Raw genomic sequence first — 15,000 nt, 5'->3', positions numbered from 1 at the left:
AGAATTATTATAACTGTTATCATCAAAAAGCCTTTCCAAGGCATACATAAAAAGATATACAATATCTTTTTCTCTTTTTTAATAAGTGGGATCCTTTCTTTCTGTATATCGCTTTACCTCCTCTTACTTCCTAATGAGCACCATATTCTTTGGAAGCTTGAATTTCAAGTCAGTGGCCCCTTTGGTGGGCTTCATATTCTGCATAAAGTTAATTATATCTTAGTTTAACCAGACCACTGAGCTGATTAACAGCTCTCCTAGTACTGGCCCGAAGGATATTTTTATGTGGCTAGGAACCAATTGGTCACCTAGCAACGGGACCTACGGCTTATTGTGGGATCCGAACCACATTACATCCGAGAAAGGAATTTCTGTCACCTGAAATAAATTCCTCTGATTCCGCGTTGGCCTCATATTCTGCATAATAATAATAATAATAATAATAATAATAATAATAATAATAATAATAATAATAATAAAGTTATGCTTGAGAGAGGGCCTTGACTTCCTGAAGTATAAATATAATAATATAATAATCTAATAATAATAATAATAATAATAATAATAATAATACAAAATTGATGGATATAATAAAGCAAGTCAGCGACGCAAAAATTGATAAACACATGTAACGAGCAGTCGCAACATCGTTTGGTGGTCATTAACACCGATCCACATCCCAACCCGCCCCCCCCCAAAAAAAAAAAAGAAAAAAAAAAAAAAAAAGAAAGAAAAAAAAAAAAAAAACAAAAAAAAAAAAACGTTGAAAATAATCCACGTGATAAAAAGTTCCCGCCGCTGGTTAATTCACACTCGGCTTTTGCAGGATCTTTTCGCGAATGAAACGCAGCAGGCCGGGCTAAATTTAAATGATTAAAAACGATTAATGTGTTTTCCTTCAGACAGAAAGCCAGTCGGGGAACACACGGACATACAGGAGAGAGAGAGAGAGAGAGAGAGAGAGAGAGAGAGAGAGAGAGAGAGAGAGAGAGAGATGTGGCGAACCATATGTAGAAATAAAAAAACATCATATTTCTAATTTTGTCAAGTCATGACGTAATTATAATAATAATAATAATAATAATAATAATAATAATAATAATAATTTACTATTATTATTATGAGAAAGAAACCCTTAAAATCACTTTGTAACTTGTTTACTTCTAAATATTTACATATAATTTTTACTCCACATTATTAGTTATTATTATTATCATTATATTATTATTATTATTATTCTTATTATTATAAACATATGAAAGCACACAAAAAACCCAACCGCAAAAATGAGAGAGAGAGAGAGAGAGAGAGAGAGAGAGAGAGAGAGAGAGAGAGACAGAGAGAGAGGGGGGGGGGGGGGGCAACAGTCGTAGAAACCGCCGTCCCTCATTTCTCTCCGCAACGTAAAAACTCCCAAACAAATACGTCAGTGACAGTGTAAACAAAAACAGCGAAAACGGAGGCGCGATTACGGGATTACTCGAGATTATCGGAGGTGAGACAAAAAGGGACACAAGGCGAGGAAGATGGTGTCCATCTCTCGGAGTGACATCCCGGGAGTCCCTGAGGAGGCAGGGGATTGGGGGGGGGGGGAGGGGGGGGGAGATAGGGAAAGAGGGAGGGAGGGAAGGAGGAAGGAATGAACGTATGAGGAAGATGGAATGAGTTTATGAGGGAAATGGAATGAGTTTATGAGGGAGAATGAATGAGTTTATGAGGGAGATGGAATGAGGTTATGATGGAGAATGAATGAGGTTATGAGAGAGGTGGAATGCGTTTATGAGGGAGATGGAATGATCGTATGAGGGAGATGGAATGAACGTATAAGGAAGATGGAATGAGGTTATGAGGGAGAATAAATGAGGTTATGAGGGAGATGGAATGACGGTGATGGAGTTGGAATAAAATTATGAGGGCGATGGAATGAACATATGACAAAGATGGAATGCGTTTATGAGGGAGAATAAATGAGGTTATGAGGGAGATGGAATGAGTGTATGAGGGAGAATGAATGAGGTTAGGAGGGAGATGGAATTAACGTATGAGGGAGATGGAAGGAGAGATGAGGGAGATGGAATAACGGTGATGGAGTTGGAATAAGATTATGAGGGCGATGGAATGAACTTATGAGAAAGATGGAATGAGTGTATGAGGGAGAGATGTGAGTGGACGAGTGAGAAGGAATAAAGGAATGAGGGTATGAGAGAAGGCCATTTAACATATGCATGAGAAGGAGTGATGTGTCCGAGAACGGCTTAAACTAAACAAAGTATGAGAAAAAAAAAATAATGAAAAAAGATAAAAAAAAAAAAGTTAAATGCTGAGAGGAACCGAGAAGTGGAAAGGCAGCCAGATGATATTTTTAGAAGGTGAGAATTGCCTCATCGAGGTCATTCCGTTTTAACTATAATAATGTTGGTTTTTACATTTTGAAGACATCTTTATTACCTCTCACCTCTGACAGTTTTGCTAATATTCTCTCTCTCTCTCTCTCTCTCTCTCTCTCTCTCTCTCTCTCTCCAACCAAGCTCCTCATTTTAGTAAAGACGCTCCGGGTTTCCTCCCCGCCTGTGGGATCCAGTACGTGCTCCTCGGTTGTGAAGATCGAGGTATCATTCCTCCAGAAGAGAGAGAGAGAGAGAGAGAGAGAAGAGAGAGAGAGAGAGAACAGCACAAGCAAAATAGCACAGTTACTACTCAAAAGTGAGTGTACGAGAGGCCTCTCTCTCTCTCTCTCTCTCTCTCTCTCTCTCTCTCTCTCTCTCTCGTGATGAGCAGGATTCTGTAAGCATGCGCGTTTGTTTGCGCAGCTGTTGTGCGCATGTGGAAGCGTGCTGTTGAAAAAGGGCCGTCAAGAAATTGGGTGGTGTCTGTATATGTATAGGGTTTCTGAAAAGAAGATTAATGGTACCATTAACACAAATTTTCAGGAATGTGAAATGATTGGCGCAACAGAAAGTCGTCTATACACACTGTGTGTGTGTGTGTGTGTGTATGTGTGTGTGTGTGTGTGTGTGTGTCAGTTTTTGGGTAGGGGGGGGGACGCCAGGCTTACTTCTGAAAGGCCCTCCTGTTGTTATTAATTATACTATAAGACTATAAGATGGTACATACTATGGCAGAATATTAATCTTTTGCGTCAGCATTCTCTCTCTCTCTCTCAGCAGCCTAAGTGTAGGCCACAACAGTCGACTGACAGTCAGAACCATTATTCGCTCCTTACGTCAAATGTTTGTTGTGTAGTGCGCAAGCAGCACCACTCTCAGTCTTGACCAAAAGACATTCTAATGTAAACAAAGAGAAATATAGTGAACTTAAGCGGATAATTATGAATGCGAAACGTTACTGAAAACTTAAAGAATTTCATCTTCTCACAAAAGAAGCGGAAATAAATAAAGAGATAAATGAAGGAGTCTTAAAATATCTCCTGTCGTTTTTTACCGCCAATTCGACAGAAGACGTCGACGCTAAACAAAAGAGCAAACGAATAATAGCGCTGACGTCATCGATAGTAAACATACATCAGGCTTGATTTGGTAGGCGTGGCGACAATACGAGGGGAGGGAGAGAGAGAGAGAGAGAGAGAGAGGAAATGATGAAGAGTTGAAGCTTTAAGGAAGGAAAATATTAAGAATGAAGTCATAAAGGAGAGATGAGGAATGAAGCCAGAGAGGGTGGAAAGAAGGATGAGAAGTTGGGGGTTTTGGGTGGGCGTGGGGTGGGTCGAGGGGAAGAGGGTTGGGGGTCGCCGGTTTGGTTTAAGGAGTGGGGGGGAAAAACACAAGTTTGCAGTTGCGCCCCGAGCGGGGGCTACTTGGGATGTGGGATGGAGGGTGGAGGTAGGGGGTAGGGGGGAGGCGGGGGGGGGGGGGGGGGGTTAAGCGTCTTCGAAGCCACTCCCTCCTGTCACACCCATAAAGCGTCAATCTTACTCGTCTTTTATTTCTTTTTCTTTCTTTCTTTCTTTCTGTGTCTGATCTATGCGATAAGTTACGTGCCGTATCTCTCTCTCTCTCTCTCTCTCTCTCTCTCTCTCTCTCTCTCTCTTCACATTTGTCTCTGTGGGGAGAGAAAGGTCAAGAGTCACTTAGTGGATTAATGCATTTGTGTCCGCATAGTACTCCAAGTCTCCTAAAAAAAAGTGCTACAGCTACTACAAGTGCCATAACTACTACTACTACTACTACGGTTTCCAATTTTTTTTTTTTATCTTTTGTTAGAAAAATACATAAATGCAGATTTACAGTTCATGTCATCGTATTTACATAATTTTACAATGATAATTGTAGTTAAGTAGTTATCAGAAAAGTAAGTGTTAAATTTACATTTTCATCAATAAGTATCTTACTGATCAATATAGTCTACGGTTTCCACTGGTGCAGTTCTCGTTGCTTCTTTTCTGTCGATGCTGCTATTCGCTGCCTTTGCCGCATTGACTGTGATTATCCCCTCCACTGCAGCTATTGCTGTTTTTTTTACAGTTCCTACCGCTGCTGTTGTTACTGCAAGCTACTTTTAATTCTGGTCCTACTGCTCTCCCTTAATTCTACAAGCTATTAACTAATGGCATTTAGTAGCAGCCGTTGTAATACGAAGCTACAAAAATGACGAGAAGCTGTGGTCCTAAATCATGGGAACTTTTCCCCCCTACAAATACTTCGGTCTGTATTCGCACACACAAACACACGCGCAAAGGTTACTCCAGGTCGCATTTAGAAGAAATGTTTGTTTTGTTTGTTTGTATGGTGTTTTTACGATGCATGGAACCAGTGGTTTTTCAGCAACAGGACCAACGGCTTTACGTGACTTCCGAACCACGACCACCGAGGTAGGACGCCAACACCATACCAACCACGCCACTGAGGCGCTATTTAGAAGAAATGGAAACAAAATCTGTGATAAATAGGGAGCGAAAACTCCCATTTGGGCGCTTGGCTTAATTCGCCTTTACCGCTGAGGTTTGAGGTTTAAGTAGGTCGGTTTCCTTAGGAGTAAAATGACCAAAATATCCTTAACTGCGAACGATATAATAGTCCGGGAGAAACATCCTGTCACCCGCCACGACATTTTGATTTGACTATAATGATGCTTTTAATATCAGCTCCGTAAGGCACTTAGCTTAAGCTTCGGTACGTTTTTGAAGTCATCGTAGTTAATACATTAAAAACACATTTGTCTGCAATCTTCTCAGTGTATAATAAACCTATAAATAGAGGAAAATACATTTGCACAGGCTTAAAGGAATTCACAACGCCACCAAAACCCATTTCCATCTACAAATATCTACGTCAAAAGGGCGTATATAATTGCAGCAGCGTCCGTCCATTCTACGCACAAATGACCCTTGGCCTTTCAAAGTCCCTCATTACGGCCTTTATTTATCGTCCCTCTTTGTGACGTATTGCAGGTTTAATGAGATTTCAATTGGATAATCGTAGGGCTTTGGGGGTGAGGCTGGAGGGAGGGGTGACGCCATGTCCCCAAGACGATGACGCAACTTTCTTGTTCGTTGGAATGTTTCAGTTGTTGAGTAAGAGAAAGCAGTAATGATTGCTGGATTTAAGCGTTAAATCGTTTCAGTAGTGGATGCCCAATTAGAATGACTAGTAAGGAAGTTGCAGTCACAATACTTGAATTTATTTTCCTGGCATGAAAATGTTTCATAGAGTCCAGTGGTTGCCAAACTTGACTATACCAATGACCCCCAGATATCATTGACATACCCAGGACGACGTAATACATTTAATATTTGCATATTCCTGCACAAAGTAAGTATAAGTAAATCTATAAAACATTTTCAAAAAATTTTCATTGCTTTAAATTCAATACAAAGTTACATTTGGTGAAAACAGCCACAATTATTTTCAGGATTTGAAATAATAATTTTTTTGGAGTTGAAATAATTTTTTTCTGGAGCTGAATAAAATAAATTTTTCATTGTGAGGAGGAACCCAAATTCGGAACCAATGTCTAAACACCAGAGGAATCGATAACTTAAATACAGACAATGTTGGAACACATATAAGCCAAGCTTCAAAATATATTTCTTATAAATTATTACTAAATAATTAAGGGTATTGTTAACTTAGCTAGGAAACGTTCAGCCGCCTATCAGCATATAGGTCGAAGAATCGTTAGGCCCAATTCATTTCTTTCTTTGAATACCCCCAGGCTCAGCAAGTTACCAACACAAGCCACAGGCCTAACTAAGGAAATTCCGACTGCGCATGCGAAAACTTAAGTCGGCAAAATCCAAAGATTACTTATCTGAAGGTTAAGAAGAGGTCAACAACGGGCTTACGAAACAAAACAACTCCTTATCTAAAGACTCGCTGATAATATTTATTTTCTTGGATATTAAAGGAACGAAGATAATGTTCTAGTGTCCCCCAGACTCTAGACGACTCTAGAGTGACTCTAGACTAAACTGCTTCTCTTTTGACCAAAGAGATTACATATTTTTAGAGGATATTATGGCAAACATGAGAACAGTAATACCATCCTGTGCACTTATCTTAATACAGCAAGTAAATATTGTTATTAATATTATTATAACCATTATTATTATTATTATTATTATTATTATTATTATTATTATTATTATTATTATTATTAATTTTTTTTTTTTTATTTTTTATTATTCAAAATGAGGGTACATTCATATCAAACAAGCCTAGAAGGCCGTTTATTTACAAAGCTACCTTCCATCGAATAGAGTTATCGGCATTCACAAAGTAGCAGAAAAGAAGTAAATAACACAAAATAACAAGTATAAAAAGCAAACAAATATATACATATATGTAATTATAAACATACATAAAAACGTACGTCTCTGTTGGTTGGGCAGAGTCCCCAGTCCCACACCAGACCTCCACAATACCTTTCGCACCTTAACCACGCCAATTTAACCTCAACCAGCCATCGAAAAACAAATGGTTACACTGTCTCTCCCAATTAATTATGCAGGTTCATTTTCCCCCCTCCACTTTATTTGTATGTTAATTATTTTTTTCCTTCATGCCTGGGCTAGAGGTGGGCATCGGGTTCCTCGACCCATGATTGGCCTCTGCGTCTAAAAAAGATATGAAGAAGATAGGAGGCAAGTGGTACCCCATGATGATGGGGGATCTTCATAAGGATGAGGGAGGCTGATCGTGATAGCGATAATGGTTGTCTTTGGGTCGTTTCGAAGAAGGAGAGAGAGAGAGAGAGAGAGAGAGAGAGAGAAGGCGGCCACAGGAAAACGAAGAGAAAGATTGGAAGAATGTAAGGAAAGGTAGAAAAAGGATAAGGAAGAAGAGAAATAAAGCCCTGGAAGCAGTAGACAAATGAGAGGGAAGGAAGCCATAAGAAGAGGGGGAAACGAAAATGGGATACAAGCGAAAAAGAAGCAGACAAGAATCATAAAACGATAGGGGGGGGGGGGGGATACACAAGAATGATAGACTACAAGACGAATAAAACAATGGATAAAAAGGGGGCGAAAAATGAAGGCCAACAAGTTGAAAGAACGAAGAAAAGACTACGAAAGGGAGAAAGAAACGAAAACAATGAATGAAGCCCCAATAGAAGTTACAGAATCTAAGACTACGTCAAAGACCACCGGTAGGAGGACCCCCACAAAAAAAGACCATGACAGTACAGAAAAAGAAACTTGAAAGACATAGAGGAAGCAGAAGTCACTGAATGTAAACAGAAACTTTTTTTTTTAAAAACCTTTTTTTTGTAAACATAACATACACACACATACACATACACACACACACAGCCCTCTCTTAAGGGACGAAGACTGCACAAACAACCTCCCATATTTGGCAAGCCGGAGATCCCTCGAACAATAATGCCAAGGTTTTATTTTTTATATAAATGTTTTTTTATATCTATTTTTTTCTTCTTTAACATGGGGTCAGCGAACAGGAACCCCCTATTTTTTCGTTATATAAGCGAGTTTTAAGGGGGCGTTTATTCCTTAAAGAGGAATAAATTTGTTTATAAATGCACATCTGCTTTCCCTCCTTAAAAAAATAGACAAAAAATTGAATAAAAAGTTCCACTGACGCGACAACACAAGACCACAGAAACTGTTTTCATTGAGGGGTGGATTTAGTGTAATTCTCTCTCTCTCTCTCTCTCTCTCTCTCTCTCTCTCTCTCTGTACAAATATTTAGCCTCCTGGGATCCAGCTACCATTTTATTTTCATATAAAACTCTGTATAACTCTGTCTATCACTGTCTCCTTCTTAACCTCCTCTCTCAACACCAATGCAAGCTTACCGCGCCCTCTCAAGACCGCGGAAGATGAATCGCTCGAACACACATGCGCTGTTTTCCTTCTGCAGATGAAAACACTTGCACGATATGGTGCCCTAGAAACGCTTAAAAAAAAAAGGGGGGGGGGGGGGGGGGCAGGCTGAAGGATGCCACGAAAGAAATACCACACGCGCTCCTGACCCTGCTCATATGTAACACTGTCAATAATCTCTCTCTCTCTCTCTCTGCTGCTGCTGCTCAAAGAAAGCTAGACAGAATCATTGGGACACTGTGAATGAACAGTAAAACAGTAAAAGTGAGGACAAGATGTCTCCTCAGATGAACTAATAAGTCTTTGAGACATCCTAATCCTTGTAATTCCTTGTAACACTGTCGTCAATGGTTCTCTCTCTCTCTCTCTCTCTCTCTCAGCTGCACACTGTCAATGGTTCTCTGTCTCTATCTCTCACTCTTTCTCTCTCTGTTGCACGCTGTCAAAAGTCTCTCTCTCTCTCTCTCTCTCTCTCTCTCTCTCTCTCTCTCTCTCTCTCTGTTACTGCACACTGTCAAAAGTCTCTCTCTCTCTCTCTCTCTCTCTGCTACTGCACACTGTCAAAAGTCTCTCTCTCTCTCTCTCTCTCTCTCTCTCTCTCTCTCTCTCTGTGCTATTGCACACTGTCAAAAGTCTCTCTCTCTCTCTCTCGCTGCTCTCTCTCCTCTCTCTCTCTCTCTCTCTCTCTCTCGTAAACGAGCGTGGAGAGACAGCAATAAACAAGTGATTCATAAGTATAACACTTGAGGCTGAGGTTCGGACGAAGACGAAGTGCTTGTCTACCACTCGACTCGAGGACTTGCTCTTCCCGTCTACTTCTCAACACTTCTCTCGGCTTCTCTTCTACCTCTTCTCGTGTCTAATATTTGCCTCCCTTCCCTATGAAGCACTTCACTTCTCGATTGTAGTCTAAAACTATTCAGTCCTTGAATCTTCTAAGTCATTTCCTCTTCTATTTTCTAACTCTATGCCCCCCTCACTTCTCAACTATTATCTCTATGTTTTCCCCCACTTCTCAACCATTACCTCTTTTATTATTCCTCTTCTGGTTATCATCTCTTCTACTTCTCCTCCTTCCTCCTTGTGAAGGACCAAATGTGCACAATTGTTCAAAACCGCATATAAATGGCACATTTGCCCAGAGATAACTGGTCTCACGTTTTCATTTGTTTTCATAGTCTGAAATCAACAGCGAGGAATGGCCTCCTACGCCTACACATGCTCACGAATGCACTGTCTCAGAGAGAGAGAGAGAGAGAGAGAGAGAGAGAGAGAGAGAGAGAGAGAGAGAGAGAGAGTTGTTCAGTTTTTACGGGAATAAACCCTGGGTGTTAAATAAGGTACGGTAATATTCCCACATACTGACATAAATTCATGCATACACAACACACATACACGTGTGTATGTGTGTGTGTGTGTGTGTGTGTGCTCGCCCTCATGCAAGCGGTTATTTTTTTTTTTGAGCGAGGTTTGCACCAGTTAAGAGTTTACTATCATTCAAATCACTTCATAAGCGTAAACGATCAGTTTGAAGTAAAATTAACGAGCGTATTGTCATTATTATGATTATATTCTGTATTTTAAATCTTATTTACTATATTTTAAATACTAAGATAAAAGCAATAATACTTCCTCGTCCGATAACTACAATCACTTCGTAACTATAACAACTAGAAGATAACAGTGTCGAACAATGTCTAACTTCGAAAATAATCTTTATGATAAGCCTTGTCTTTTGAAGTACACCATCGTCGAGAGAGAGAGAGAGAGAGAGAGAGAGAGAGAGAGAGAGAGAGAGAGAGAGAGAGAGAGAATGTATCGAAGTTTTTTTTTTCTTTATCTAATCTTACATCTCGATCTAACGGAGCAAGTTCTTCGAGACGCCGCTTAGTACGAAGAAGGTTTTAACGCATCTCCATTATATAATGCGAGAGGCTTCTCCGAAGACTTACCATAACCACAAACACATTTTTCAACCTTAAACCGTTTCCCCATAAAGGTCACAGCCGCTTTCATACTCTTAAGTGCCGACTAAGTGCAGAACTGTGTCGGTACCTCCTGTGCAGAAGGCTTCAAAAATATTTGCCATCCATATCTCTCGAGGCCCTGTCAGCTCTTCTCACATCACGCTAGTGCCGTCAGTGGACCTCATGCGGTGCACTGTAGGCATTACTTAAAGGTTCTTTGCAGCGTACCTTCGGCCCCTAGTTGCAACCCCTGTCGTTCCTTATGCTGTACCTCCTTTCATATTTTCTTTCTCCATCTTACTTTCCACCCTCTCCTAACACTTAATTCATAGTGCAGCTTTGAGATTTTCTTCCTGTTGCTGTCAATTTCCATTTCAGCGTGAATGTGACCTCATAGGTCCCAGTTTTTGGCCTTTGGCCTAAATTCTATATTCAACTCAACTCACATTGCTGTGTCAGTAGCTCCAGCCTTCTTTATTGAATTTACTCTTAACATCCTCCCTACACTCCAATAACAGAGTTGGCTTAACAATTCCTTCATGTGTTTCAGAAATGGCTTACCCCCCCCCCCCCCCACAATTCTATTGCTCACCTCTTATCTAATTCTACCACCATACAGTGCACATTTCCAAATACTCAAGCAAGCCTACTGCTTCCTTCCTTTTTCCATTCTTTGCATAAAATCATTGCTCCTTCTTTGTGGTTTCCACTTAATGGAGACGCTTTCAAATTCTATCTCTATTGTCTGCATTTTATCTTTACCATCCCCACTATTCCACACACCATTCAAAACTTGTTTTCTTATCTCACATAATTCCACTCTCCAATTTCTCGCATCAGTCTGTCCGCCATAAAATAGCTTGTCGTCAGCGTCAGCAAATGATCTTCGCCTCGGCTGTGACCCACAACGTTCAGTCAATTAAAAGTCACATAATCCACTGCTCAGGTCAACAATGGTAGGGCGGTTTTCGCCGGAATGCACCAAATTTGGTTCGTCCCGGTCATGTCTCGAACAGGTTTTTTTTTTTTTTTGTTGGTTTTTTTTTTTTTTTTTTTCAGAGAAAAAAATAAAAAGTTAACGTCCACATTCATACTTTAACCCCCTATGCAGTAAAGGTTTCAAGACACTGGGTTTTTCATACGCATACATAGAAGGCTCATCATACACACACACACACACACACACACACTTATATATAAAGAAAAAAGAAAAAAACAGAATCCATCTCTCACCTTCGATCGGGTCGTACAAGGCCCCCTTCGCCAAGCTCTGGAGGTCGTACTCGAAGGCGGCCACTTGCTTCTTGAGATCGTCGGCGCCCTGGTCGGCCTCGACGTAGAGGGCGGCCTGGCCCTTGTAGCTCGTGAAGCAGCGGAGGAGCTCGGTGGGTCTCCCGTCGTCAGGAGCGTACAAGGGCAGGAGGGACCTGTGTCCCTCGAGGTAGACGCGGGCGCCTCCGAACTTCTTGTCCGCCTTGATGCAGGCGTGGAACTCCTTGTCCTTGTGCGGGGACTTGAGGATGACTCGCAGGCCCGCTCTTGGGTACTGCCACTCGACTCGCCCCGAGGAGCAGCTCAGATAGACCGGTTGCACGCCCCTTCCGTCTTGCTCCAGACCGCTGTGGAGGAAGGACCAGGTCATAGGAATGATTATAATCATAAGGACAAGTATTTCATTGGATGAACGAAGGAGAAACAGAAAATTAATATTAATAATATAATAATAATAATTAATTAATGAAGGCATTTTACATGTCTGTCTGATGGGACACTTATGTCACAAAATAAAGTGTGTGTGTGTTTGTGTGTGTGTGTGTGGTGTGTGTGTGTGTGTGTGATGAGTGAGTGAGTTGTGAATAATGCCTGAAGTGCCCTTTCACCGCGAGATAAATATTCGAATTGACCCCCCCAAAATTTTTTTTTTTTTTGTATTTAACAAAAAAAAAAAAAAAAAAAAAAAAAAAAAAAAAAAATCCCTCGGTCACTCAACTTATCAATAGCCTTTTGAAAATAAGTTCCGAGAATTTCAATCTGGCAGAAAACCACCCCGAAAGAGGGCCCAGTTCGTGAGATGAGGTCAGCTAAAACCAAAATATCTGTTTTCGAAGCCATTTATTCTTTTAACGTTTTTTCCTCGAATTTTATGGCGGAGTTTTTCGATATAGTTTTTCTCATCTTTGTTGCGGCCCTTGTAGGGAGTGTGGCAGCTTTTTTTTATCACCTAATATGGCATGTATATGTCTAGAGGCAAAACATATGTTGTTGGAGGCTTTTTTTTTTTATTTCGTTTTCTTTTTTAGGGCTTTGTGTTTCGGCGTTCACATTGATAAAAAATTTTGTTTACATGTGAAACCAAAGGATCTGTTTGTGAAGCTTTTTTTTTTCACCAAAATTTTTTCGTTCGAGTTAGATTTCATTTATTTTAAATGGCGCGAAGTTTCTTCTGTTTGCAAAATTACTTTTCATAAACTATTAGTTTTCTCGTCCTTTTAATATGTAGTGTCTGTCATTTATCATTATTTGAAAATTAAGTACACAAGTCCAAATCAAACATTTTCTAAAATGCTCCATTCATAAAATGAGTTTCGTCTTTTAAGGAGTTATTTTTCCGTGGTTTAAATGGAACTGCACACCGCATACGTTGTATGCATGAAACATGTAAAATATCATGACGATTAACTTGAAAATACGGTCGTTTATCCACTTAATAGAGTGAGATTCGCCTTTGATTACATATACACAGTATTTATAAATACAAAATCCGAGTTAAGTCTGTACACTGTACAATGCTTGTTGATATTAACCACATCTAATAATAAAAAAAGTATCTTCTGAAGTAAAATTCATTAGAAATATAAAAATAACTTTAATTGCGAACGGCTAATCCTAGCTTTTATTGTTTTCCCTTATCTGGCGTCCATCAACCACTCCTCCTAAACCGAAGACGCTAATTAAGCTTAAAATTTAATGAGGATTGTGAATGTACCATCAGCAGCAGCAGCAGCAGCAGCAACCTCCACCAGGATGTCTGCCAAGGATCTCGGGCGGAGGAAAGGTCAGTCGGTGGGGAGGAGGCGCGCGCGAGGAGGGTGGATATAATGCGCGCGGTCAACCCCCTGGTGTCTGGCTGATGAACTAAACAGACAGGAACAAGGCAGCCATTTGGGCTCGTGTAGTAGATCAGATTTGATATTCCGAAATGCCCACAGATAAATTTTCTATGCTCCGCGAATCTCAATGGCGATTATAAAAGGGCCGCTGAAGAGTGCAGAGGTTGGACATGTTGAATAATACGGCGATTGGGAACTCACTGAATAATACTACGATTAGCAGAGGTATTGTGGATCATTCATCACTTTTGACGTTATCCAGTTCAGGGACAAGAATGTCAACAATGGAGGTTCTGCAGTGGATAATGTTAGACGAAGCTGTTAAAAAACTTCAACTCTATGCAAAGGCCATTTCAATCCTTAGAAAATTTTTGAAAGTTTACAAGTTAAGCTCAAGAGCCTTTCTCAAAAATACACATACGACCTAAGTATGGGACTTAATTAGGCCTAAAATCATTACCGAAAAGTTAATTACACTTGAAATGACGTAATACACACACACGTACACGTCAGTACATGAGCACACACGTCACAAGAAAAAGAATGTACCCGTTTAATAGTTTCCATAGCGGGCCCCGTGCGTAATGAGGACACACACCGAGTTAATGGTTTGTTTGTAATCTTGGCACCTGCAGGGGCCCGACCGCCGTCCCTTATTTAAGGGAGACCTTGGAGGAGGAGGAGGAGGAGAAGAAGAAGAAGAAGAAGAAGAAGAAGACGAAGGAAAAGAAGGGCAGAATAAGGACAAAGGAAAGTGGGAGGTCGAAGAGAACGGGTAACAATTAAGTCATTCTTTTTTTCAGAAAGTTCGCCATTACTTGTTGTCTAATGGATGCTAACGGGATCTCTCTCTCTCTCTCTCTCTCTCTCTCTCTCTCTCTCTCTCTCTCTAGACAGTTGGTTATCTTGCCGGAAGAATCCAGCACAGGTCGCAATTACATTTCCATCCGGAACTTCGGTTCCAAAATCAGAGCCGAGGTCATTGGTTTTAATAATCAGCGCAGATCGCGGACGAATGTAGGTACGTACACAGGCAAAGACCTCTACTATTATAGGTAATACTTCCATAAGGGACGGGAGGAGACCATTCCACCATTCCACAGGTCTATCTTGCTGGTCCTTAGTTGGTCTTCTTTTCCAACGAATGGTTAATTGATAATCACAACACAAGAATCCTTTAACATCTAATTTTCCTTTTGTTTTATTTACTCATGCAACCATATGAGGTTAAAGGCGTCCCTCTCCCAACCCCCTACCAGCCACCTACCACCCTGCTGGACTTAAGGATCGCTAACACCGAGTGCACCAGGCGACAAACTTCGACTTTTTTTTTTTTTTTGTGATTTCCAATATTCGTACATACGGGTTGTGGATTCTACCTGAGCACCAGGTCCCACTTCATTTGGGTCTTGATAGGTACCACAGAACAGTCAAGGTCGCATCTAGAATTTCCCGAAGGGAAGGTGAGCAGAAATGCGCGCGTGACCATCGACTAAATAGCTCGGAAAAGGTGACGCGACTCCAAGGAGTAGACCCATTTAGAAATCTACCATCAGTTCTCCATCGCATCCTTCGCTCCGTCGTGCGGGAATAGTATTCCGTCGAAATATTAAGTGTGACG

The 15,000-nt window shown here is 40.7% G+C and overlaps 1 protein-coding gene and 1 long non-coding RNA gene across 2 annotated transcripts in view; one reads left to right on the top strand and one right to left on the bottom strand.

Annotated features, from left to right (window-relative positions):
- The window catches only part of LOC135208995 (uncharacterized), a 355,274-nt gene that overhangs the window by 188,897 nt on the left and 151,377 nt on the right, over window positions 1-15,000 (top strand). The window lies entirely within an intron of this gene.
- Window positions 1-15,000, bottom strand: part of LOC135209268 (meteorin-like protein) — a 138,327-nt gene that overhangs the window by 60,815 nt on the left and 62,512 nt on the right. Inside the window, exon 2 of the mRNA XM_064241975.1 lies at window positions 11,503-11,888. Coding sequence (XP_064098045.1) covers window positions 11,503-11,888 — 386 coding nt within the window. The remainder of the gene's footprint in view (window positions 1-11,502; window positions 11,889-15,000) is intronic.

This window comes from Macrobrachium nipponense, chromosome 37, assembly GCF_015104395.2.
Source record: "Macrobrachium nipponense isolate FS-2020 chromosome 37, ASM1510439v2, whole genome shotgun sequence".
NCBI lineage: Eukaryota > Metazoa > Arthropoda > Malacostraca > Decapoda > Palaemonidae > Macrobrachium > Macrobrachium nipponense.
The sequence above is the reverse complement of the archived record's forward strand: the minus strand, read 5'-3'. Positions and strand labels throughout refer to the sequence as shown.